The 26,901-nt window shown below is 39.3% G+C and overlaps 2 protein-coding genes across 4 annotated transcripts in view; one reads left to right on the top strand and one right to left on the bottom strand.

The window, feature by feature from the left end:
• The window catches only part of phkb (phosphorylase kinase, beta), a 103,966-nt gene extending 93,131 nt beyond the window's left edge, over nucleotides 1-10,835 (bottom strand). Inside the window, exons 1-3 of one of the 3 annotated variants that reach the window (XM_062419715.1) lie at nucleotides 10,772-10,825; nucleotides 7,689-7,794; nucleotides 5,780-5,866 (exon numbers count right to left, since the gene is read on the bottom strand). In XM_062419715.1, the coding sequence (XP_062275699.1) occupies nucleotides 5,780-5,866; nucleotides 7,689-7,743 (142 nt within the window). In that variant the 5' untranslated portion in view covers nucleotides 7,744-7,794; nucleotides 10,772-10,825. Of the gene's footprint in view, nucleotides 1-5,779; nucleotides 5,867-7,688; nucleotides 7,855-10,771 lie in introns of those variants that run through there. The other 2 variants (XM_062419705.1, XM_062419725.1) reach the window with 2 other exon arrangements.
• A 707-nt stretch (nucleotides 10,836-11,542) lies between these two features.
• Nucleotides 11,543-26,901, top strand: part of itfg1 (integrin alpha FG-GAP repeat containing 1) — a gene marked incomplete in the record, with an annotated part of 142,570 nt that continues 127,211 nt past the window's right edge. The window contains 6 exon segments of the mRNA XM_062419747.1: nucleotides 11,543-11,739; nucleotides 11,922-12,006; nucleotides 13,230-13,360; nucleotides 14,463-14,520; nucleotides 14,983-15,060; nucleotides 15,173-15,267. Coding sequence (XP_062275731.1) covers nucleotides 11,562-11,739; nucleotides 11,922-12,006; nucleotides 13,230-13,360; nucleotides 14,463-14,520; nucleotides 14,983-15,060; nucleotides 15,173-15,267 — 625 coding nt within the window.

Raw genomic sequence — 26,901 nt, forward strand, 5'->3', positions numbered from 1 at the left:
GAAAATGTAACTGGTTTGATTTGTCACCGTCACCCAAATCTCGCCCCTCTCCACCCCGTTTCCTCGCCGAAACTGAAAGAAAGCAGGTATATTGGCAGGCAGGTCTGGGTGCCAGTGATAACAATGTTGGCTTTGTTCCCCTCTAGAATTGGACAAGCGCTTCCAGCCGCCACCCAACACAACAATTAAGCAAGCCCAATGTTCAACACTGCGCTTTCGACATAGTGTAATCTGGCGGAGGCTTTTCTCCGTAAATCTATAAGGTTTGAACACAGCTGATGCTGGAGGCAGCGCTGCATTCCCTGATAGCAGCAAATCAGTTCCAACTGAGAGCTACACCTGTTGCACGCTAAACTCTGTTTATTGTCTTCTGTCATTTTCTTAATGCACACACACACATGCAGCCAAATGAATACCCACCAACTATACACCGAGGGCATATAACACACACAAGCACACACATACAATGCTTTCAGAGGGACACACACACACACTCACACACTTGGCTTGCAGAGGGACACACACACACACACACACACACACACACACACACACACACACACACACACACACACACACACACACACACACACACACACACACACACACACACACACACACACTGCCCTGTCTTCATCAGGGCAGACCAACGGGCTGTGTCATATCTGCCAGCAGTGTATTCATGCGAGAAAACGGTGCACCCGGCCCAGAACAGACACTTTCACACAGGACACAATCCCTCAATCCGCACCAGAGTTGGAGGCAGTTACCTTCAGCTTTCCTCGGTTTAAATTGTTGAATGAAACGAGTCATGCTACTGCTGGTAAAACCTGTAGCTTGTAAAGTCTGAAGCAAATCCACTGCCCGAGTCGAATCCTGACCCAAAGCGTTTTTCTTTCTTGTTTGTCTCAGTAAATGTTATTGCTCTTCTTAAGTGTTCATAGTCCTTGCATAATTTATGACAGAGTTTAGTATGGATTAAGTTGTCAAATTTAACAAAACTTATGTATTAAGGATGATCTGACTTAGTAATTCAGCACAAAATGTTTTCTACAATACAATGGCGAGTATATTAACAGTACTATTAATACTGCTATAATAATGAGATATTGAAGAATATAAAACTATTTTTAAACTCAAACATCCCTGGACAAAGGTTGTGTATCTCAAAGATATACCAAATGTTTTTTTAAGCCCTATTTATCTGGCACTCCATGCAACTAGTCATTTACATGAGTTTGTTAAGGTGCCTTCACACTAGGTGCTTTAACAGGTATCGACTTCACTTCTAGATGTTTGTAGCTCTGAGCTTCTCTGTGAGAGACTTCATTTGGATTCAGTTAATGACTTGTTTGTAGCTGTCAGCCCTGCGGCTGTTTAATATCCAGCGGTCACTCACCACCAATCCAGCTGATGCGAGTCAGAGCAATCAGAGACACCAGCAGAAAGTAATGAAACTGAGGTTGTGTAGCAGCAAATAACACATATTTGTTTTGGAACTTTAGCAAAGTAACTTTTTAACTACCAGTTGTATCAGGATCTATAGGTGAAGCCTGGGGAATTATAATCAGAGAACGAGTGTCTTCTAGACTAAAATGCACTTTTTAACAACCTGTGAAACTGCAGCATGGTGTGGTGTGATTGAACTGAACTACATTGTGATAGAACTCTTTCAGATTAATTTCTCTCTCAGGTCACAGTCAGCTATGAAAACCACATGGACACACTGATACAAATTCATATGTTTAGTATCTAACATTAAACTACGACTTGATGTAGACTTAGTTGGGTAAAACGTGCGTCCATCTGGTGATTATCAACTAACTTAAACTTGCTGTCTGACCAGCAGTGCAGCGGTGGCTTTTTCCTCACCTGACTATGAATGACTGAGCAGTTTGTCTCAATTTTTCCCAACTGGCAACATTGGGATTTCTTATGCCAAACAATTACCACAAAGTGAGCATATATTATCAATCAACGATGTCATCTGCTGAGTCAGAATGCTCCTGATGCATCTGGTCTCCAAATCAGATAGTGGCCTTTGTTGTGTGAATTATCAACTTTGCTCACTTTCCCTGAAGCTATTATGCCCTTCCTTATTTTCAGTCATATTCATAATGTTACAATGTCAGTTAGTTGTTCATTTTAAATGTGACTGAAGTTTAAAATAATGAGGTAAACATATGAAGAAGTATTCCCTGTGAGTAGAAAGCACCAGCTTCAGAATGCTCTCAATGCTAGGCTTCTAACAGTTTTTTATACTTTGAAACCAAACTTTTATATGGTCATCTGATGCATCATTCACTGCTTCACTCCACTAATATCATGGACTTTCTGTGGCTGTTTCAACTTGAGCTAAAAAAAAAAATTGTAACTTATCTGCTGAATGTAGAACTGCAAATATCTCCACATCTTGTTGTGTCAACAGATTTTGAGGGAAGAATAGCACCGCTAACAAAGCAGTTGAGATTTATTGGGTTTTCATCAGCAGAAACTTAACACAACAGGCAGATATTTAAAAGTACAATTGGTCTGTTTCAGAAAAAGGCTGAACTGAGGGGATGCATAGAAGGCCAGTAAAAGATAAATAAGGAGTTTTTGGAACTGTGAATTATGTAAAGCTACTGCAGTGGAATTCAAAGATAAAACAAAACATAGAGTTGGAAATGAGCATAGTAGGTCCCCTTTTAATAACATGTAATAATTTTATATGATGTCAGTAGAAGTGTTACTTGTTCTTAGAAGCAAATTTAGGTCACCTTTAAATAGCTATTAGTCACTGCAAGGAGGAGGTCACATTTATTGTATGTTCTGTGATGCCTTAAACATCATAGAAGCATGTATGACATATGTTGTGTGTATTTTTACAGTACTGCATATCAGTACTTTCTTCAAATGAAAGCAGATTTTTTCAAATGTCTAGGACTACACAAATGTGGACATAGCTTATAAAATATGTACACTCATACATAATTTGTCATGAAAAGGAGCAGGAACGGTATAAAAATATTGAAGGGGGAAAAAATCAGAAATGTTACCTAAGAGAACCTCAAGATTTGTCTGCTGTACTGTATCGTAAATGTTTGTTACTTCAACAGGAGCAACTGAGAAACATCCTGCTTATGTCCACAGTGGCAAAACCAGCTCTGATCCTTGGGGACAGCATCCTGAGCTGTATTACCAGAATCTAACAGGCACACACAGCCAGAGGCAGCACATGATCCCGCCTTCTGCACGCTAAACCCAGTTCTATGTGCTTAGGAGCTGTAGTGTGTTTGTCCTATCTGCTCTATTGCTCTCAGGCTCCACTTATTGATTCCTCTGTAAGAAATTAGGCTAATTGTAGTTTGTCATCATTAGAGCATCATAAGGCAAAACAAACTCAAAATAAACTACAGTGTACTTCAGATAGCAAGCTCTATTTTTCATACAAATTCACTGCCAGCTTAGTTAAATATCATCCTCTTCAATATTCCAATTAATTAATTACTAGGTTTGCTTTACGGTGTCATTTGGTACACATGAATAAATATTTCTTCTCTCTTATGGCCAAATCTTCTCTCACCAAGGCTTGTAAACTTTTTAATCTGGCGTGGAAGCAGACCTTCCTCACAGCAGACATCCTGACTTGTCAAAGAAAGGTGTAACTAATAAGATTAATAATGGCTGCATCAGTTTAGGTGTTGCAGTGCCAGGGAGCTGGTATTTTGTGTGCTGGCTCAGTGGCAATAGCTTACTGGCGCACCTTAGTGGAACCGAAACCTCATTAATGATATTAGATACATCTGTTCTTTTTAGAAAAATGACAAATCAAAACCCCTGCCATGAGAAAGGTCTATCATTAAACAAACATGTCTCCTGTTGTAGTGACTACGTTGATGTTGGCTCATGTTCGCCAAATTTGACAGCAATTTTCTAACGTTTCAAATTTGGTATTTAACCATCTGCCAGCCTAATGACCCAGTCACACTAGCATTTATGACAGCGATAATTTACAGTAAATTACATCTTCTATAGAATCTTGGTGATCTCCTAATTCACGCTGTTTTCTTTTGTTGACATCCAAATGAGCAGTCAGTCCAACATCTTGGGTGCTATGCTTTAAGCTGTGGGGCAGTGAGGTCTGGTTTTGTTGTGAGCACTGGGAGGTATCTTTGGCTGGCATAGAGCTGCACTCACAGCTGCAGGTCATTTAGCAATCAGCGGTAATGTGTATTTATCTCTCCTGCAGTGAGGCTGAGGTCTTCTTCGCTAATTACACATGCCATACCTGGAAGGGGTTGCACCACCTACTCATAAATCCATCACTAAGTTTGTGTCCTTCCTAAGTTCTTCCTAAGTTGCTACTGGCTTGTTTCAAATGTGTGATTTGAGACAATATTTTGTAAGAGTAGGTATGACTTAGTTTCATTTATAACAACATTCATGGAGATATATGTCTGTGTTGCGTTGTGAGTTTCTAGAATCCATGTAGCTTAGAATGAGGAGAAATATCTGATTATGCTAACATACCTAGCGTAATATAGTGATTTAGTGTAATGTTAGCATAAAGTTTTGTAATTTGAGGCTGGGAAATGTACATTTCTCAGTTTATATAATTATTAAACTGACTTTTTATCACATGTCCTGTCAGAAATACAGGCCATGTTCCATTACCTCTTTTATTTATTAATTTTGACACGTCATAGTACATTAGCAAAGCTAACGTTAGCTTTGTAGGTAACTTATGCGTAGGTTGGTTGTGTAAGTAGGTTGGTTAATGTGTGTACATTTTTTTAGTAACAACTAACCTCTACATAAGAACTAGTTTGGTCAATGCAACCAGTTTAAGCTAATGTTAGCTTTGCAGGTAGGTTAAGTGTACAGTAGGTTGGTTGTATGAGTAGGTTGGTTTATTATATAATCTGTTTATATAATTATTAAACTGACTTATTATCACGTCCTGTCAGACATATACACCATGTTCCGACATGTCATTGTATATTAGCAAGCTAACGTTAGATTTGTGAGTAGGTTATGTGTAAGTTGATTGTGTAAGTAGGTTGGTTAATATGTGTAAATATTTAATAACAACTGACCTCTACGTAATAATTACTTTGTGCAAACAGTTTAACTTCGTGATATGTAAATTTACACTAAGTAAATGCTAATATGTTTACAGTGTAAACTTTACACCTAAAAATAACTGGTGCAATCGGAAAAATGTGGCCACTCTTTGTATTTGAAATTGGTAATATGTTTGAGAAATAACAAAAGCACATAAATCTACTGAGTGTGTGTGTGTGTGTGTTTGTGGAGAAGGAGAAAATCTGCTGACTAGGATCCCTCACTGGCTTCCCACTCACTGACTCTGACAGCTGTGTTTTGTACCAAGGCATACTTGCTGGGAATTAACTTAAATAACTGGGAAGTATTTTTGCCTCTGTAACACCTGGGAGCCCCATACCTCATTTTTTATCTTGCCAGGTGAGAACAATTTATCTCTCAACAATACAGTATTTCTGGAAGATGTAATCACAATACCCTAGGCTGCAATTTAGGAATATTGGCAATGACAAGTCCCTGCAGTCATATACAGAAGCACAGTGGGGGGGGCATACTTTATGTGGCTCGTGTGTTATTGGAGGAAAATAACCAATTCCAAGAGCACACTATCAAGGACAGTTATTTTTTGACAGAATGCAAAGACACATTGCATCTGGTGAACTTTAAGTGACCCCCCGACCCCGCCTCATTCTGTCCATACAATGGCTTATCAATAGTGAATAAGTGCACTTACCTGCATTGTAGTAGTGGTCTAACTTATCCCATAAGGGCTCATCCTCAAGATGGAGACTGGACAGCTTGAGAGGTTCATATATGGACCCTGGGAAAAGGACACATCTGTTATACGTGAACTTTACTAATGTTATATTTCCTACATACTGACCTATACCACTTTTCCAAAAAAATATGCTTCAGTTGTCTCAAAGATCCTTAACAAAATCCTTTACAATAGACTCAGTTCTGTCTCCTTCAATTTGTAGACTGAAAAATGATATCTTCATTTTTCATCAAATGTTCTCATTTCCAATGAACATAAGAGAAAATAATGAAAAAGCAGGGAAAATAAAACAATGTATTCATGCCATCAGTACCTTCTGTTTTTCACTGCAAAACACTGCAACACAAAGGACTTGTCACACAAAACCAGATTCAGGCCAAGAGCTAAAAAAAAATCAAATGCAAATATGACTCGCCGCCAGATATTCCCAAACATTTCCCTCTGAGCTCAGAGAGAGAGCCGGAGTTTAAGGGGAAACCCCCATCTAGACTTTCTCTATTTTCAGACACTTTTCACTTTGCTGGGATTTGCATTTTAATGGGTTCGACCTTGGGTCAATACCACAGGTACTGAAAAATTCACATTCTGACTGAAATTAGCATAATTTCCATCAGCTTAAAAGTTTCAGGGGACAAAGCCAATCCATCCCTTTTCAAAGATAACACTTTTAAAAGAGCATAGAGGAAGTCCAATATTCCAGTTTTTAATTTCTAACATGAGATCAGACAAATGAAGACTGTCGATGTGTTTGACTGGCTTTAAACAATCCCGTGACTAGCTTGTGTGATGCAGACCCCTAACACTATTATAGAGGCGGTATGCTATATGATTTATTAATATTGTACATTTATTTTATTCACTTCTGGATATTTCATGCTTACTCTGGAGGAACGAGAAAACTATTCAAATACCCACACAGCTTTATTCCCTGAAGATCCACAGTATGAACTTGCAGTATAGGTTATGGGTAACATTACACTATATTGCACATTCTGTTTCCTGACAGTCCATGAGAGCCCAGATGTGTAATTGTCTATGCTTTATCTCTCTAACCTTCTGTTTGTTTATTCCACAAGCACCGAGCTGTCTGCTCCTCTCTTTTCTCTCCCTATTTTCTCTTCCTGTCCTCTGTTGTCTCTCAGGCATCTATTGCTGTACCAGCACCCATCCTGGAACTGCTCAGCTTCCCTGACTGTCGCTGCCATTTTCCTGAGGATTTGGATCTGGTTCCTCCTCATCTCATGTCTCTCTCTCTCTCTCAATGATGTCTTTATTCTTCTGTCTATCCTGTTTTCCCATGTATGTGAATGGTGTGATGTGAATAACACCCGTGCCAATGTGTAGTCTCTCCTCTTCCCAGGTGATGGAGGTTGCGTGGTTCAGGTCCTGTTCCATTCTGGTGGCACCTGGAAGCTACTTGGCATCGTCTTGATTCCATTCTTCATTTATATGTTATAAATCCATTATCATTCTGTTACCCTGTTTAATGCTGTATTGGGTAATTTGTGTTCTGTACACACATCTACCGCATGTCTGTCCATTTATGTTGCTCTTCATAAAGTTTCTTAACATTTTCCTCTGTTAAACGGTTATTTTAAGGAGTTTTTTCCTTATTTGAATTAAGGCTCTAAGAACAGGGGATGTTATAGTGCTGTACAGACTGTAAAACCCCATGTGGTGAATTTGTGATATTGGACTTACTAGGAAATAAATAAGCTAACATGAACATTGTTGCATCCTATATGAATCTTCTTACATCCAGACAACAAAAGGATTGTCCCGTGCTCTTTACCAGTGTCCTCTCTGGCCCCTCTGTGTGTGGCTGACTGTATTGTTTTCCCTCAGGTCTCCTGCCACTACTTACCAAATCTTTGAACTTTCCGACGGGGCCGGGCAGTTGCAGCCAGAGAGCTGGCCATTCTCAAAAGGTGAAATTAAGGCCAATCGTCTCCCTCAGCTAAATCACAAATCTACAGCAATTCACAGGAAGCAGTTAGTATGACAGAGTTAATATTTTAGACATGCGCCAGTCAACAATGAATTACACCCTTCAGATGATGATGATCATGAACAAAATGCAAGAAATGACAATGTATTGTATTTGCTAAGGAATTTAACCCTTTTAGTGATTCCCCTATATGTTGACTAAGGCTGTGGGGGGTGGAGGAGGGATGAGAGAAATCCCCCCCACTCCCCTAAACAATGCCTTTAGAGATACAGAGTCATGATGAATTACTGTATGATGATGATGTAATTACGAGAAGGACTACATCACTAAGTTAGGACAGTATGAATGATTATTTCCCTTTGTGCTCCACCAATTAGAATGTTGTACTACTGTTGTAAAAAGAAAACTGAGACTTCTTTTAAAGAAGACAAATTACTTTGTTTTTGAATTAATATAAAAGTTGTAATATATTCTCTAAGATCAGGAGATGTATTCTTTCAATTCAGTTTGTTAGACATTTTATCAGATACAGAATTCTCAATCAACAGCAGTAACTAGATGATTTGTAGAGGATTTGTGTAATGAATCACTGCCGTCACTTATATCGATTTATAACTGTGTCTGTGGTCCCCAAAAGTGAGAAGTGAATGGAGACCTGTTTTTTTCTCAGTTGTATCACTCATGTTCCTAAATGTTGTAATAAATGACAAATGTGACTGTTTGAGACATCCTTCAAAGTTTTACAATGGTATAACTTTGCTTCAAGTGCCAGGCTAACTATCAGTGCAAATATATAGCACACTATGTGCTTCCACAGGGCCATACACACACAGGCCTTCTGGATAACACACACATCTCATGCAGTCCACACACACACAGCACAGTTAACTATGGGTGAGATGTAACAGCGAAAGGAGAACAGGGGCCTGTATCACGAAGCCAGATAAGTAGGTTAGCCAGCTGTCTTTGGGCTTAACTCAGATTTTCCAGTATTTTAAAGATGGCTCACTTTTAAACGGAATAAATCACCATGGCAACTTATACTGAACAGCTAACCTGCTCCGGAGCAGGGGGCTATTTCATCAAGAAAAGCCTGGCTTATGTTATTAAGTCTTGCTAATTTAAACCAGAGTTAAATTACTGTGGTTTAAACGATTCCCTGCTTAGTAACCATGCTACCTTATACCACTAATCTAGCCTGCTATGTGGAAGGCTATTTGTCATGCGTCATTTAGCTAATGTGTCAAAGAATGTCTCCTACATTGGCCTACAGCATCATTTTAAACATACATTGATATTATCCAGTCTACTGATAATATAGCCACAGTAAGTGATCTGAATGTTCACTTATTAACAAATTAATATAAAACAGTAAGTATGCAAGTGCTTTTACCACCTAGATTCATGTCGCCAGTCCGGAGCATTGAAGCCCAACTCAGTTTTTTTAACTGTTAGACCACCACTGCCCACCAAGGCAAGCTAATAATTAATGAATTTTGTACCACTGCAGAGAAGAACACTGCTGTATTTTCCCTTCTGTTGTGACATAGTATCGCCTTTCATCAGTTGAGTGTTCTGGGCTGTTCTGGGCTGCAGCTGTAGTCCGTACATGTGCACAATGCAAGATTTTTCAAACCTGGTTAGAATGAACATTAACTAGACATGGCTAAATTATGTTATTGGAACAGCTTAGAGTAGAAGTTATTTAAAACTCGGCTTTCATTAGCTGTTTTGATGGAAAACTGAGCCCCAAATGTTAACTTAGGATCAAAAACATGGATGTATTGTAAGAGCTATATACTGAACAGAAAATGATGCCGGTTCAGTCCAATCCAAATTGCTTCAAAAAGGTTTCTAGTTTCTAGGAGGGTATGTGGCCTACTGAATTGACCTTGTTCATAATTTCAAGTGTCTTGTCAACAGTTTTACAGGTGTCACTTTCACAATATTGATCTAAAGGAATAATGCTTTTTTGGGCCGCAGAGGGATTTTTCACTGCATACCACAAGTGACAGATTGTGCTAAAATCCAGCACAACCTGCCAAAACCCAGACTGCTGACCATTCAGATCACAAAAAAAAAGTCATCATTCTTACAGGATCCTGACATGGACAAAAGTTCTGAGTTTACAATAAAGTGACAAGTAAAAAAGAGAAATATATAATAATTTTCCAGTGTTTCTATTTCCAGTCCACCTTTAAAACAGAGATTCTAACAAACTGTTGGACTGTTTACGACACTAAACACATAATGAGGATTTTAGCTGCATTTTAATTGTGCAAAGTTTAATTTATTGCTGGATTGACAGCTGACAGTGTGGGTGATTCTTACACTCTGACCCATCACTGCAGCTCAGAATAAACATGAGACAACTGTGTGATGATAACTGGAAATAAAAACAAAAGATTGTCTTGTTTTAGAAAAAATAATGCACACACTGTTAATTTGCTCCCATCATTATAAATGCAACATTTTGGAAAGATGGGCCTCATCAGTCATTAATTACTCAACTAATTTACATTAACTTAACTCTTTCCTTCAGTAGCAGAAACAGTCTGGCATTACTTTTAATATTGTGAAATACTGTATTCAGGAGGGTTTCTTCATCAACCAAATAAACAGCAACACATACTAAACTCTATATTTAACTTATAAAGTGATACCTACATGTATTTTAAGACTAAATCTACGTTTAATATGTGGAAATGATATCTAGTGTTTTATACATCTTCTGTGAATGATCTGTGATTACATTTCGTTGCAAGTTTAATTTGCTTCGTAGTAAAGGCCCCTGTTAAGAAGCTCTTAAAATAGCCTCCCGTGTGCCGCACATCTACACCTCTGACCTTTTCATGCTTGTACCGTCAGTGCAGAGAGCAAACTAAATGGGCATACGGAGTCAAATTCGTCGGTTTTACAAACAGACAGTCTCACACAAGCACCGGCACAAGTGAAACAAAAGGCCGTCGTACAATGACATGCAAAGGAAGAAGTCAGACCTGATCTTTTTGATCGGGCTTTGAATTCCAGGAGTTTCCAACCGACATCTGCCAAGCTCGCCATGTTTACACCAAATCAAGATCGCTGAAATGACAGGAGAACTTCCTTTATCAAACTTCAAAATAAAACCGATGTCGCAATACTCCTGGCCAGCTGCCATATGAGCCCCATGCATGTAATATTATTGATAATATTCACTTTAATTATAGCTTTATTTTAATTTTAATTTTTTTTAATTGATACAAATAATATGCACGACATATACTGTACATATCTACATGCATATACTCATATCTGGGGTTCAGACATAAACTTCCTAGTCACACAACATGATGTGACCAACCAGTTTAATACACCAAATACCAAGACACACACACATATAAATTTAACATATATACATACACACACTGGCATACATCCTACATACATTTTTGATAGATTTTTCCTCATTTCCAGTGTGATCAAACTTTACGCATTTATTCTGAAAGTACTTTCCGGTTTAGCTCTTGCTAACTCTCTCTAGCTTCAAAAAGCTGTCAAACTACTCGGCAGCACGACACTGACGTAAATGAGGAAGCGCTAATATCACATCGTTGACCTTTATTTCAATGAATTACTTCAACAATTTTTCAAACAAAATACAAATAAAAGCACAAATATCAAAACTGCTCATTCATTCTTAATTTAATGTTTTGACCCGACATAAAGACAGCTGCTATTTCACCCTGCCGCAAAGCTGCGTGCCGTACTGCAGTTGGTGTTGTTGTCGGAAGCTGCACTAGCAGAAAAATGGGGAGGTTTAAGATTAATGTTTTGGCGTTTTTATTACTTTTTGTGGGAAAGTTTAACACACTGGCCCTTCAGGATGTAACAGTCGACCTTTTCGGTGCCGAAAACTACGGGACTGTGGCGGCGTTTGGAGACTTGAACTCGGATAAACAGACAGACATCTTCATCATCAGAGAGCGTATGTTACTGTGTTAAACTAGCTAATTTACCACCTGCACAAACTATATATAGTGTCCTAGTGTTGTATTCACTGGTTGTTTTTTTACGAATCGTTTTATTTATCTATTTAGTAAATGACTGAATAACTGTGAGGTTAAAAGAGCTTTAATTCATATAAATGCTTGTGTTGATTTGTTTCAGAGTCTGAACTGGTGATATTCCTGGCTGACCCGAAAGCACCTTACTTCAAGCCCAAAGTTCACATCACCAACGACATTTTACCCGGGTAAATACGTCATTTTACCTCTTTATACTGTACTATATGTTACTGTACTATACTGTACTCTACGTTATATGTCATGTGCTCATTTCCTTCTGTTCGTTGCTACTGATGAGGTGACTCATGCTGCAGGATAGTTATTTACTCTTTGGGAGGGAGTTGTTTAATCACATGTCAGAGCAGACATACACTGATATGTAACAATGACAAATTCTTTATGACATACTTAAAGTCACTATAGGTCTTACAGCCAAACTAAACCTCTTCATCTATCTTTTTTCTTCTTTATTCTATTTTTTGTTTTGTTTTATTATTGCTAATTCAACAAAGAGTCTTTATTAAGATGTGTATGGGATCAGTGCTGGGTAGAGTATTGGAAATCTTTACTCAAGTAGAAGTGCAGTTACTCCCATTGAAAAAATGCTCAAGTTAAAGTAAAAAATACCATCTGACAAACCTAATCAAGTAAAAGTATAAAAGTACTCAGTCAATAAACTACTCAAAGTACAAGTTTCACGTCTTTTGTCAAGTGTCCGAGTCAAATTTCAAGTCTCTTTTTGGAATAATACGTTTTACATCCACTGTGCATCAGATTAGAACCCATATTTGCTCTCTCCCTGTGCTTCTCAAAATGATTGTTTCCTGAATAAATGAAAACTGACTGACTTATATGTTTATACAGTGTGTATCCTACTTTTGTCCTGCATAGACTAAATATATAATAAATAATGACAATAAAGTAATGGAAGGTGAAAGTATTTCTGCAGGCTTCTTTCCAACATGGCCATTAGTGGCACAGTGTGCACTTACTGGATTTGAATCATATTAGTAGATCAAGCAAACCTTGAATTAAGAAGATATTTGTCTGATTTTCTGTCCAGCTCGTTAATATCTGGCACAAGCACATGACAGACAGAAAACAAAAATACTTTACTCATTTGCGTTACATAGAACAGGTTACTACACAACCCTGCAAGGGATAGCCATTTTCCAGCTCTGGTGTGGGTGAGTGATAGGGGGGCTGTGGGAAAATTGGAATAAACAAATGAGGGGGAGTACTGGAATTACATTTTCCCTTAAATTGTTGAACCATGTCTTCACAATTGAATGTCAAAAAGAGGGAAATGTGAATACATCTTGAAAATGTCTAATGTTTATACAAAAAAAGAGCAGCAACATCACTTTGTCAGTGGCTCTCATTTTAATGGACAGTCTTCTTCTTGTTTCAGTGACAACCCCATCACCAGTGTAGTTCCTGGTGACTATGATGGAGACTCTCAGATGGATGTACTTCTCACAACTCAGACTGTCGCCAAGATGGTGTCTGTTTACATTTTCTGGGGGAACAACCAGACATTAGGTACAGTTGTAACAGTGAATGGGTCCTGAGGGTGTAGGGTGGAGGTCAGTGGTTTGATAGGCCTGTGCATTATATTACTATGTATCATTTTTAGATTGTTGCCAATTATATATGTATATATGTTTTTCAAAATATCCCACATTGTGGTCTTAATCAGTAGTCCTCAAACTTAATTGCAATTTGGGAATGATGAAGACAACATAATGTGTAAAGTACAAGATGAACAGACTTTTTAAATGAAGAAGTCTATCTTTCACTGAAGTTTAATTGCTGTTGAAAAGCAGTTAATAAGCACAGTTACCAAAATACCACAGAATGCCCCTTTTTTTTTCTTTCTGAAGATTTTCTTTTTCCACAGCAGACATTTTGATTTGTCATTGAAAGAAAAGCACAGGTGTTGCTAATTATGTTAACTATGGCTCTGTTCTATTAGTGTCACAGTAAGACATGGCAGTGTGACACTAAGCCAGCATGAAAAATACATGAACCTGAAACAGCGAAATGGAATTCAACCATAATTAATTAGATTATATACCTGTGCTTTTCCTATTGCAACATGTCAAAATGTCCTCTGTTGAAAAGGTCTATTATCACGCAAACTATCGACTGGACAACTGTTAAAGTGACTGTCCGTACTTAATCAGAATTATTTTATATTATATAGTTTGTTTTATTGTTTAATTTTGTAGTTCAGTAGTCACCAGCTTAAATTGGGAATATAAGGGAATCACAAAGTAAATAAATACATAAAGCTGTACGTTTGTCTTTTCTGATATTCTTTGAGGAATACTTAATCACAGTTATGTCATTGTAAAGGAAATAATACATCTTTTATTATGTTAAAATATACCTAAACAACACAAGAAAAAGAGGCGATTTTACTTTGACTTCTATAAATACAGGCCAAAAAAGAAAAGACAACAAAGCAGTGATTAGATGTCTGGTGCCCTTTGTTCCTAGTTAAGCTGTTGACAGAACAAAATAAAATCTGTTTAGCCTGCTCTGACCCTGCAGCAGATACCAGCCCACTGATTTCTGTTGCTGTGTTTTTGTCAGAGCCAGCATTACTCAGGGCTTGTTGACTCTGCTCATTTTTCTGCAGATGTGGGCGGGTGGCTGAAGCTGAATAAGACCTTTAAAGATCAGCCTCTCGTTATGGAGTAAGTATGATTATGAACGGTGCTTATGCAAACGTTTAATTTCTGCTTCATTTGGGTTGCTTTTGATGTTGATCATGGAAAAGTGTGAAATCGTTCATCAAAACACATGTTTTTATTTTATTTTATTATTATCATATGTGCTGAAAATTGTTTTAGATACCATTCATGAGGCCAGTATACTGCACTGCACACTCAGTTACCAGTTGATTAGGTGCACCTACTAACCTTTATCATCATATTCTGCACCTGTTGTTTATTTTCAATGAGGTGGACGAAATGTTCCCTGATATTACCTCAATGTAATGCAGTCCAATACAGCACCACCTGAATTAGATGGTGGATCTACACCTTTCTGACAGTGTCAAATGAACATGATAAGAAACTATTGCAGGACTGTAGCATTAGTTTGTATGTTGATCCAGTGTAAGTTTTAATAAAGTGTATTGATTCCATTTCCCACAGTTTCAATGGGGACATGATCCCAGATATTTTCGGAGAAACCATCCAGCCATCCATTGAAGTCTGCTATCTCTCCAACAGGTAATTTAATCATTGTCAAACTCACTTACAAAAATGTGTATCTCTAAAGCTGTCTCTGAAAGGTTGAGCTTTGAATCCAACACTGTTGCCTTGTGGTTCTTCTCTATTTTAGAAATCCACTGTGGCAGAATGCATTGACTTCATCTGTCAGCATGCGCATCCCTCACTCTAACGCTTTCATTGACCTCAACAAGGACTTCACCGCCGGTGAGTCAGCGATGTTTAAGCAATGTCTAACCATGAGAAACAAATCTAAAATGCTTCGTTTTTTTTTTTTTTTGAGAGCACGCAGCATACTGTTCATGGAAGCTGTGCTCAACACCATGCACCAGTGTTATCAGATCAAACCCCTTGCATCTCTAAATATAGTAACTTGTATATTTTAAACTGTTACAAAACTGTATTGTGTAAAATGACAAATTGGCCTGCACCTGCATCTCTTACTAGATGCTGGTTGTTTACTGCTGATTCCATTGGCCAGGTGATCAATGTAATCTGGGTGATAATGTGTGAAAAAGTAATTACAAGCAGGTAAATCAGAGGTTTAAACTGGAGCATGTGGCACTAGGAATGACTCAAGTGCTGTTTCTACGCTTGGATTATGTGAAAAACTGAATTCTTCTACACTAAGGCAGGAATTAATGGAAATGTATTGAAATGTTTCCTTTTTTAATCTCAGGTTTACCATTCTCTGAAGCAACCTTAGCTGTTTGTTTTGCAAATTTACAAATTACCCATACCATTGAAAATATAAAATAATCAATTTTCTGAATAAGTATAAAGAGCGTCAGGTTATGAGCCACTGTGACGACAGGTATCTTGCATACTAAAGTGTAACTCCCCACTGTGTCATTGATTGATTACAACTAAGCCCTAAATCCCCACTTGGTACTTTTATGTTATGGCTTATTTCTCCACTGTGGGCTTTCAGTGTTTCCCTACATGGATCAATAATTGTTATTAACGTGTGAGTAAAGAGCCAGGTGTAAAACAAAGTACTTACAATCAAGTACTGTATCAAGATACAATAAACTGAAATGGAACAACCAGCACTGAAATGACTAATCATTTGGGGTATCAGCACTCTGCACATTAAATTGCACATTGCACTCTAAGAACTGGCATGCTTTTTGATATTTTTAATCATACGTGTCTTCTCTCAAGAGCTATGCACCAGTAGGACTCCAGTGCATGTGTATTGTTGTATAATCAGTTCAGCTTTGTAGTACTCCCATCAGTTCTGAGCTTTAATAGTGTGACCGTATCCACACTGATACTCTGCTAACAATGGCGTCAGTGGACAGTCATGATGTGGTGCTATTATGAGTAAGGCTCATAGCTGTTAACACACCCACCACAGTACTCACATTGGTTCTCAGTTTGAGGCATGAGTGAGTGTGAGAATGTGAGAAGTGTGAACACCAAATAATAGACAACACTTTATCTGAGAAAGTACCTCGTAAAAAAGGAAGTAGGATGACCCAGTCTGTCATCTGACTCACTCACTGTGTCCTGGCTGGTGTTTCAGTCATTAAGTCACAACATTTAAAAAACAAATTTCTGCTCTTCCATTCTTAAAAAAACAGTACTATACACTCATATTATTATTATTTAAATTAAATTAAAAGTTTATCTACATTAGTGAGAACCTTGTGAAAATTGATGGCAAAATTAAAGTATGTGAAAACATAGGCATTCTGTAGTATACTCGTTTCTCCTTAGTTTCCTCTTTATTTTCTATTACTGGGAGTTTTTTCCTGAGCTGTCAGTGTGGTAAGAAGACTTTTACTAAACTGCGTTGATCAGCTACTTAACTCCTGCGTGCCAAGAGACATAAACTGCATGTGAAAATAATCAATCTGGATATTTTTTTCTCAAAAACTGGTAAGAATTGTAATTGATCCCCTACTGATACAGCATTTAAGACAGGAATACCAAATGTTCTGATTCCTGGGTAATGAATTCTGACCTCTATTTTTGCTCGCAACACTTCAAAAATCTCTTTCAAAAGGATCCAGAGAGTTGTAAACTGGAAATCCACAGATATATTGCTTCTTGAAGTGTTTTCCCTGCAAAGTTTCTCCTGAGAGAACTCCAGGACCCGGAGAAGAGACCATAACATATATTTAATGTCACCAATTTTCAAGTTGGCTAAGAGAGAAAGGAATTGCCATTTTCTTCACCAGTGAATGGAGAAATCGCCCGTTCTTGTTTTACAGCATCTCGCTCCTGTCCTTTTGCCCAGTAAGTGTAGCGCTGTCACTTAGACTTATGGAAGGACTTCTTTTTTTTTTTTTTCCTCTGGAAACTAATCCTCATGTTTAAGGTAATCAGAAAGGATTTAGTCTTGTCATACTCACTGCAGGTGTCTTTTTGTGCTGTATGGTTTTTACTCCCAGGGCCTGTCACACTTAAACCACAGCAGATTTTTAATTCATATTTAATCTGTTTAGGGATTAAGAGAAAATCAATAAATGTTCCCTTTTTTTGCCAGACTCAAAGAAATCCTGATAGCAATATTTTGGTGTTTATTATTGATATAAAAAGCTGTAAAGTTTATTTTTTATCTCATTTTTCTTTTAGTAGAGATTGCTACCACTATCACCACTTACTTCCTTTACCCTATCCATGTTTCAAACACACATGGACACAAAAGGCCAGTGATCATCATATCCATGTGACTCCTTAAGTGCATTCAGCTGCATTCAGATTGCTGTGGGTGACTGCGCTGTATGAACAGAGTGTGAGGAAGAGAACCAGTGGAAGGAAAAAAAACGCATTTGTGTGGATGTCAGACTCTTTGGCTGCCACTATCTGCGGAGGCATAAAGATGGATGGAGAGAGAGAGGGAGAGGGAGACAAATGGAAGCAGGAAGTGATGGAGAAATACAGCTGAGTCAGAGGGATGAGTTTGAATGAACGGGTTGAAAGAAATGATGATTAAAAAAAGGGGATAAAAGGGCAGAGGGCGGGTGGGTAAAGGGGGTGAGCACGGCCGCGGGTGAGTCTTCAGCATGGCTCAGCGCGCTGTCTGCTGAGACCACCTGCTCCTCTAAGCGATACCAGCTGGAGCATCACAGCGCGGCATAAGCAGGGAGACTGAGTTTTGAAGACAATCTGGGTCCTGCTAGTTAGCCAGCACAAGATCACAGTTAGAAGCTTTTAGTGATATGACTGTTCAACTGCCATTGCACAAAAATGAACAAATAAATGATAAAAAAAAAGTGTGACCAGTCATGTTTAAGGCGTAAGAAAAGAGATGGGTCCAAAAAATATCAGTGGAGGGGAAACAATGGAAAATGCTTGATTACCCTCAGATTTGAACTGGGAGTGGGGAATAGAAAAGCAGTGATAGGTCAAAGGATGTGAGGGGTCTGGTGGTGGAATAAGGGATGGAGGAAGTGGAGTCAGTTCATGCAGAGCTTTAAAAACAAATAAAAGAATCCTGAAATCAATTGTTTGTTCCACTGGTAACCAATGAAGAGAGACCAGTATAGGAGTCATGCAGTCTCTCTTCTCGGTGCCAGTGAGGAGTCTCGCTGCTACATTTTGAATCATCTGCAGGCAAGATAAGGCTGACTGACTGATTCATAGTGAGAAATGTAATAGTCAAAACAAGATGAAATAAAAGCATGTACAATGGTCTCCAAATCCTTAACGCTTGAGTTGATTTGTTTATCAAATCTTAACCGAGTAACAAAGATAATGCTTAGATTTCTCGTGTGGGAGTTTTACATTCAGTGTTAGAGTCCCACGGGCGTTGGAACAGTCTGTAGGGCTGAAGATTGGGACCTTAGTCTTCCTTTGATTTAACAGTATGAAGCTCTTTGCCATCCAGAATTTTACAATATCAACGCGGCTCAGCAGGAGGTACATCTGGGTATTGTCTGCATAATAATGGTAAGAGATAATCTATTTTCTCGAAATAGACCCCAAAATAAATGAGGATTTAATGGGAAGCTACACTGTATCAGATTAAGGGGTGCCTAATAAACCGATAACCTAGAAACTTTTCCCCCCACACAACCTAATCACTTTCTAACATCAATAATGCTGTTTCTAGAGTACTTCCTTCATCTTGTGTATTTGCGTTCATCATCCGCCCTCTGGATATATTTTCTTCCAGTAATTGTTAACGTTTTGACAGAAGTTTACCATAAGTTTTTGCTGCATAATTGAATCTCTCATAGCGATTAGGTGTCTCAAAATTGTGCAATAGTAATGAGTATAGAATGAAGGTATGGATTTACATTCATCCTAATTAAGACACTCAGAGTTGAGTTACTGTTTTCAATGAGTGTGAAACAGTTGAAAATGCAATATGTGTAAATAAGGAATGACAAATTCAAGAAAAAATAAAATAGATTTGAGGGCTCATTTAGCATTTGGCAGAAGGGAAACATTTCCATGCAGCAATAAAATTCAGGTTAATCTGAAGGGAATTACAAGTCTAAATGTAGCCCATCTGTAGCATGTCTAAAATGAGAGGGAAGGAGCCTAATGTACTAATCGACAGTAAATCACAAGACAAAGTGCAATTCCACATGGAAACATTAGGTATAAAAACACATTTAGACATTTAGTAGTTATTCATATTTGTGGAAACACCTTTAAATAGAGGCAGTGTTTAAGTTGAATACTTGACCTCTTATCATTTTTTAAAATCAAGGTTTTCATTTTGGGAAACCCTGACTGTCCCCTCTTTCACCTACTGGTCCGGTAATGCAGTGAGGTATTTTGTTAGTGTGGCCCAAGGAAGATGAGAGGTGTTTCAGGGCCGTGTCATGACTCCAATCTCACTCCAGTGTCATAGCTGTAAACAGTCCCATGGTAGTGTATTGGCCGACCCCACTACATCCACACTGCCAGCGAGAAAAAAAAAGAGTCTGGAATTGTTTCCTGGCCAGTGTCAGGGCCTCATTTAGCCCGCTTATTGGACTCTCCAGCCAACTAACCTGGCGGCGACATACTGCATATGGCTCGTAATCTCTTTTGTTACTATCATCTTCTTCCAGCCAGTGTCTGTAACAGCACCGCATTCATAACAGTTTTGTGTTCATGCTCTTTTATTTCCCAGTTATTTTCTCTGTCCTTGCACACTTGGATTTCAGGTTTCTTTAAGCTAGTTGTGTTTTTTTCCAGCTCATTCTATGACATTTGTACTTTAGTAAATAATACAATCTCAGAGTCAGGAGTCAAGAGTCTAGAGAAAGACGGGACAAACACAAAGCTACTGGAAATGTCCTCAGTAACGGTAAACTATGTTTCCAACAATTTGGTCCAGCTACCTCAAGCTGGTCTAAAAGGTAGCACCTAGAAACTGTGTTACCATGAAATATGTTGTATGGAAAGACATAACTTTTCTTTGCACCACAAAATTAAAGATATCATTAAGCACTGAACAGGCTTTGTAGATGTAGTGATTCTGTTCTGCTCACCCCAGTGACAGCTATATAATTAGCAGGAAAACAGCTTTTGCAGGACAGCCAGGGGGTTCAGCTTCATACAATAGATGACTGATGTGAGCAGGTGCTTTAATAGTCCCCAATGCCTCTATAATCATTAAAGCTAAATGACCACAGGAGACATTCTTATCATTTGAATATTACACCCTGGGAGTATTCGCCCAGTTAAAATCAGTCTCCAGTACAGGATCACAGTAACCCGCAGGGGCCATATCACATCATGTCAATTCAGAAAGACGACCGATAGGCAGGAACTTATCAGAAGCATGATAAGAACTTGTTTGAGGGAAAAGGTAATAACTGCAAAGTAATTATAGATGCCATTTTGGGCAAACCATGCACAAAGACAGCAGTACTGGCATAAGAATCCATTGCTAGGCAACGGGCATGGTAATGCTCTGTGCAGCATCCAATTAAACAAGCTCTGTGTCGAAGTGGCTTGTTGATTGACTAATGATGTGGTGGTGGGTGGGGGGGAGAACAGATTTGCCACCTAACAAGGATGGCCAAGAAGAAGAATTGATTATAGAGGGATTAAGTCTACATTTGGATGACAGAGTGAGGCAAGTAATTTTAGTAATCGGGGTGCTATCACAGAGAGGCATATACCCAGTGAGGTTTTACACCACAGGAATTGTAGATATTAATAATGGAAATCTAATGGTGCTATTAGCTGTAGTAGTTATAGTTGTTTGACATACAATACAAATTTCAGGTCTTTGACTGTTGACCTCTCCGATTTATAGAAGTACTTGATTATAGGACAGTGATTTCATACAGGTTTCCTTGTACTACAAGAATGTATCTACTTGGATGAGTGTTTCTGGAAAGCTCAGTTTTCAGGGGAATAAAATGCTGGCTTCATGTTGATAGAAGGCCTAGAAAAAGAATTAATTTGGGATTATTTTTCATTAATCTTTACATTCATTCGTTTTCGCATTCCTTTTCTACTAAAACAGAGAAGAACATCTCCCTGCGTTAAACCCTTGGCACCTATAGCAATACAAAGACTTCATCTTCATTAACACATCAGTTGCATTCACTGCTTTAGCTCACGTTCTAATTTCCTGATTTTATAGAGATTTGGAGTGAGCTCACAGGCAAGTTAGGAGCGCCTGGTGCGATGCGCCAACCCTTTGAGGTGTGTCGTTTGTAGCGTCTCCGCTTACAGGAAAACTGGCACATCCCCAAACGGGTAAAAGAGACGCTGTGTTTATTTTGGTAAGCATTGGTGTTTTTACAGATAAATGAATAATAAGAATAAATGAGGCAGAGCTTTGCTTCTTTGATACGCATAGAACTGTGACCGTAGCCTGAGGTTATACTGTCTCTACTTGTTCTGTTCCAAAATAAATTCCATTATAGAGAAGACTAGATGGACATGTACAAAGGGCTGTTCTGGAAAAAGCAGTATTGATGTGAGTCACTTGTGTTTAATTTTTCTACTTGTGTTTAATTTTTCCCGCCCACGTTGAGTAGGTACTTTTTTGTAATGGAAAAGGTCTGTTCTGGAACCGTACCGAGACGAGGCGTGCTGGAACTGTGTAGTGGAAAAGCGCCATTAGTCCTGTTATGGTATTTTTTACTAGCTAGCTAAAGCTACTAGCTAAAGAGCAACATGAGGAGTGAAACAGTGCAGATAAAGCTCCTTTGTTGAATTTGAACTAAGGACGTTTTGGTCACTTAGTTTGTCCACTTTAGTCTCCCAGTGTTCAAGGGCATTCTGTTTTTTAAGTTTTAACTGAGCTTGATGAATTCTACAAGTTTATATCTGTACATTTTGGTGCAAAGCCAAGTGTTTTTTACGTCAGTCTTAATATGGTGTATGCCTTCTGTAAATTGAATTAGTTTTCAAAAATAGAGACACATAGACACGAGTGTATTCAGCGCTACTACAATGCACCTCACTCTTGATGTTGGCACACTCCAATGATGTTTGTACTGTATACGCACACAATATATCCGTTCCGGTTCATGAATGAATGAGATTTCATATGCTTGTTACAGTAGTTCTGTGAGCAGTTTCTATTTACACACATATACACATGTGCAGCATAAAGAAAGTGCTGTGAGCAAAATAGGATAGAAAGTGTGTTTGTGTGTGTGTGTATGAGAGGGTTCGGCCATAATCCTCCCCATAGCAACTGCACCTACGTTGTTCCCTGTAATGGTTTTAGGAGATTATTTCTTCCGGGAATAGCATTGCTTCATTCTGCACTGGTGTGTTTTGCCATGTTTGTGAATGAGACGTTTTGATAGATCGGGGCGGAAGTAGCACCGTGTGGAGTAGGGCTACATATTGGCTTAGCGATGGATTTATTCTGTAGAGCTTTTCACTTTGTTCCTGGCCTGGATTCTGCATTTTGTGTGTGTGTGTGTGTGTGTGTGTGTGTGTGTGTGTGTGTGTGTGTGTGTGTGTGTGTGTGTGTGTGTGTGTGTGTGTGTGTGTGTGTGTGTGTGTGTGTGTGTGTGTGTGTGTGTGTCATTGTGAGAACGAATTTGGGTTAGGGACTAGATAATGCATTATGTCAATGAATGTCCTCACTAAGATAGCTAAACAAACGCACGTGTGTGTATATACTTGTATGGGTATCATTGCGAGAACCAATTTGAGTTTTATACCTGGGAAATGAGGACATTTTAGGAAAGTGAGGACATTTTGGCTGCACCTCACTTTTTGACACACCTTCAAAGGCCTATTTGAAGATGAAGACTTTTTTTTAAGATTTAGGTTAAAATTGGTTTTAGGTTCAGTATAGGGTCAGGGTAGGGGTCAGGTATTTTGTGATGGGTTAGGGTTAGGGGCTAGGAATGCATCATATCAGTGAATTTCCTCACTATGATAGCTATACAAACGTGTGTGTGTGTGAGGTGATGTGAGTCAGGGGTGGGGGGGTGTTCAAGTGTGTGAACATCAGAACTAGCATCAGTTGGGGTGTGAGGTACAGTTTATTGATGTTCCTGTGCACATGTTAGTCGTGCATATGTGCACATCAGAACCAACATCAGTGTCAGTGTACTTAAACAAATAAATGTGCTTGTGGTATAAAATGCGTATATTAATATAAACCAGTATGGTTGCCATGACATTGACAGACAGCATTCATTCTTTATTGAAAGTGCTGTGGCAAAGATACTAAGCCAGCCATGTTGTAGCCTCTGGGAAAAAAAATCTGCAAGAGAAAAAGCATCTTTGAAGGGAATCTTTCAACACTCCCAGCCTCTGTCAGACATTTCAACAGAGGGGAGAAATTGACATATTGTCATATTTCACAGCATTAAGCAAGTGAAGTGTATGTGATGACACAGCTTACCCTGACTGTTCTCTCTCAAGCAACAAGGTAGGAGTACAAATGTATTTTTTAACGGTTTCTCCTGCTCCCCTCCACGCTATAGTAAATCGTCTTTGTGGGCTTTGGGTAAGTTTGGAAAAGCTCGTTTCACAGTCCGCCGGTTCCTTGCTAGCAGAGGGACAGGGCCACATATCAATGGAAGTGGCCGGCGAAGATTTGGCTCCACATCCCACACAGTTCCCTCTGTCCCACACCTCTGAAAGAGACACTCTGACAATGTGCATTTAAGTATAGATTTTGAGAAATGCCCCGAAATGCATGTCCAGTCAAGTGAAGGAACATTACCAAAATGAAATCAATACTAAATATCAGCAATATAGAGAAGATAATAAATGCATTAATTTAGTGGGCTCTTTACTTGTACATAAAGAGTAAATGCTCTTAACTAGGACCTAGATCATATTAGAAAGGACAATGTCACCCTCATCTAACCTTTTTTTTTTATTGGTTGCCTTTGTTTTAGAATTATTAGAAAGGTTTTATTGATTACTTTAAAGGCTTTGCATGGCCTGCTCTCCAGTTATTCTTCTTACCTCTTTCATTCCTTGTCAGCTTGAGGTCTTCATGCAGAAACCTCCGAGCTATTCCTGTATCATTGTGAAAGGCTAAAGGTGAGCAAGCGTTTGCTGTCAGGGCTCTACAGCTTTGGAATGACCTTCCTCGGGATCTCAGCCTCACAGTATCAGTGTCATATTTTAGATCTCTCCTTTAAAACATACTGTAGTTTGTCTTACGGAGCACTTTATTACTGTTTTGAAAAGACATTTTACACCATCATCCCTTAAGGAAAATATTTCCTTGTTAGCACTGTGAGTTTTGCGCTGGGCTGAAACACTACTGAAGCTCAGCACAGCATAGTTGCAGACTAACCTTATCACCTTGCATCTCCCTGCTGTCTCCACGCTGTGAGTGCGGCAACCCCTGCAACGTCTGTCGGAGGCAAAGTATCTGTTTCACTGGTGACGGCTGTGACATTTCCTTCAGAATGCCAAAGGCCCTCCCCCTGTCCAGCTGAGGCATGGATCAGTCTGAGGGTTAAAGACGGAGGGAACAAATCGATGCAAACACACGAACACAGAGGGGCCTGACTGAGAGGCTGCGGGATGACTTATAGCAGGAGTACGGGCAAATGTGCACGAGACTCACAAACACAAAAAAAACACGAACACGAACACTGCTTTCATCCTTCTCATTTTGCCTTATTACTGTCAGCCTTATTCAAGCACACACACACACACATAGACACACATATACACACAGACACAGACGTGGACATTTGTCTCCCAGCCCCCATGAGATCAGTCAGCATGGCGGACTTCTCTGAGCCCATCTCCCCAGCAATCCCCGAGGGGGTACAGCACAGCACAGCACAGCACTATGTGTGTTTGTGTGTCTATGTGTGTGTTTGTGCCTTTTGTATGTGTGTGTATGTACGTCCTCCTGACAGCCAGCGGGGTAAAGGAGTCACAGCTTGTTTGCTGAGTAACAGGCTAACAAATAACCTGCTCAGGGGCATTAAAGACACAGAGAAAGGAGAGGATCAGCTCCGTCCCTCTGTCTATTTCTCTTCTTTCTTTACTTGCACTGTCCCTCTACTTCTCTCTCTCTCTCTCTCTCTCTCTCTCTCTCTCTCTCTCTCTCTCTCTCTCTCTCTCTCTCTAGCCATCTTCCTGTAGCTCCCCCTCATGTTACATTCTCGTACTTTTTGGCCCAAACACTTTTTTTTACTCCCACACCAACACACACGCACACACACTCAGACGTGCACACCACCCTAATGGCTCGGAGCACGGTGATGATGAGCGAGGTGACAGCACACATGCACAAGCACACAAAGCATATCAGGCGCTAATGCAGCAGCCGCGGCACCGGCTGTCAGCTCCACTCTGCATTGCAGGCTGGGTAAACAACCGCTACTGCTGCTGCAAGGCCTTTTACAGGTGTAAGGAGAGCAACGTAATACTGATGCTGCTTTTATTGTTGTTGTTGGCGCCAGATTGCCTTTCTTAACTAAAGAAATGATGTTCGGGGACTAGATATAGGAGTGCAAAAGAGTGTTTGGAGGAGGAAAGTACCAGGGAGAGAAAGTTTAAAAGGAGAAAAGTGAATGATCTAGGATTTTCCTCTATCTAATAATGTCACCATTTTCTGCCATTTTTAAAAACTGAATAGACTGCAGGGTTGCATTATTAGCTCATTCATCTATTTGAGACATTGTTGATTGGATTTTTTCAAAACTTGTGGGAATCCCTTTGAGAGATTAAGATCCCCACTGTGTCCTGGCAAATTACATAGAAAAGTGCACAATAGAGAATAAAAGTAGCATGCGTGTTACTGTATGTGTCAGAGAAAGTTCACATTAATCAGAATCGTTAATGTATGCAACTTATTTGACCAGAAATGTCCTTTTTTTCCCTCTCTAGTTTTAGATGTAGGGTTAAGTATCTTGCTCAAACATTCCTGAGTGCTACCATACATACTTAAAGCTTCAGAAATGCTCACCCACCTTATCATATGGCCCCCCTTTTCCACTCTGCGACACAGCGCAAGGAAGTAGGTGAAGGGGAAGGGACAAGGAGAATCAAGGAAGAGAGACAAGTTCAGTTACGAACGGAGTCATGCGGTCATCCAATTCCAATATACAGCCCCAGCACCGTCCAGCACAGCACAATCAATAACTGTGGCTTTCTCCACTAGCGGTCATGTCCTCCCTCATCTCTGCAAAAGTCTTCACACTTCCGCTTCTACACAACCAGAGCCAGTCAGCCTATAGTATATAATGTATCTCCTAGAAAGAGATAACAACTTTGTTTATGTACTGTATGTATGCGTTGATACAGGCCAAATCTTTCCCGCTGACCCGACTTCTCTCGCGAATCAACGTCGAGGCCTAACTGAGCCCTGACACCTCCATAAAAGAGCACCAGCACTTTTAATAAGCTGCTAATTGGAAGCTCGTGTGCGCAGGCAGGCAGAAGAAAATGACTCCTCGTTTTAGCGAACATCGACGAGGCTCGCAGTTG

This window comes from Scomber scombrus, chromosome 1 (genome assembly GCF_963691925.1).
Source record: "Scomber scombrus chromosome 1, fScoSco1.1, whole genome shotgun sequence".
Lineage (NCBI taxonomy): Eukaryota > Metazoa > Chordata > Actinopteri > Scombriformes > Scombridae > Scomber > Scomber scombrus.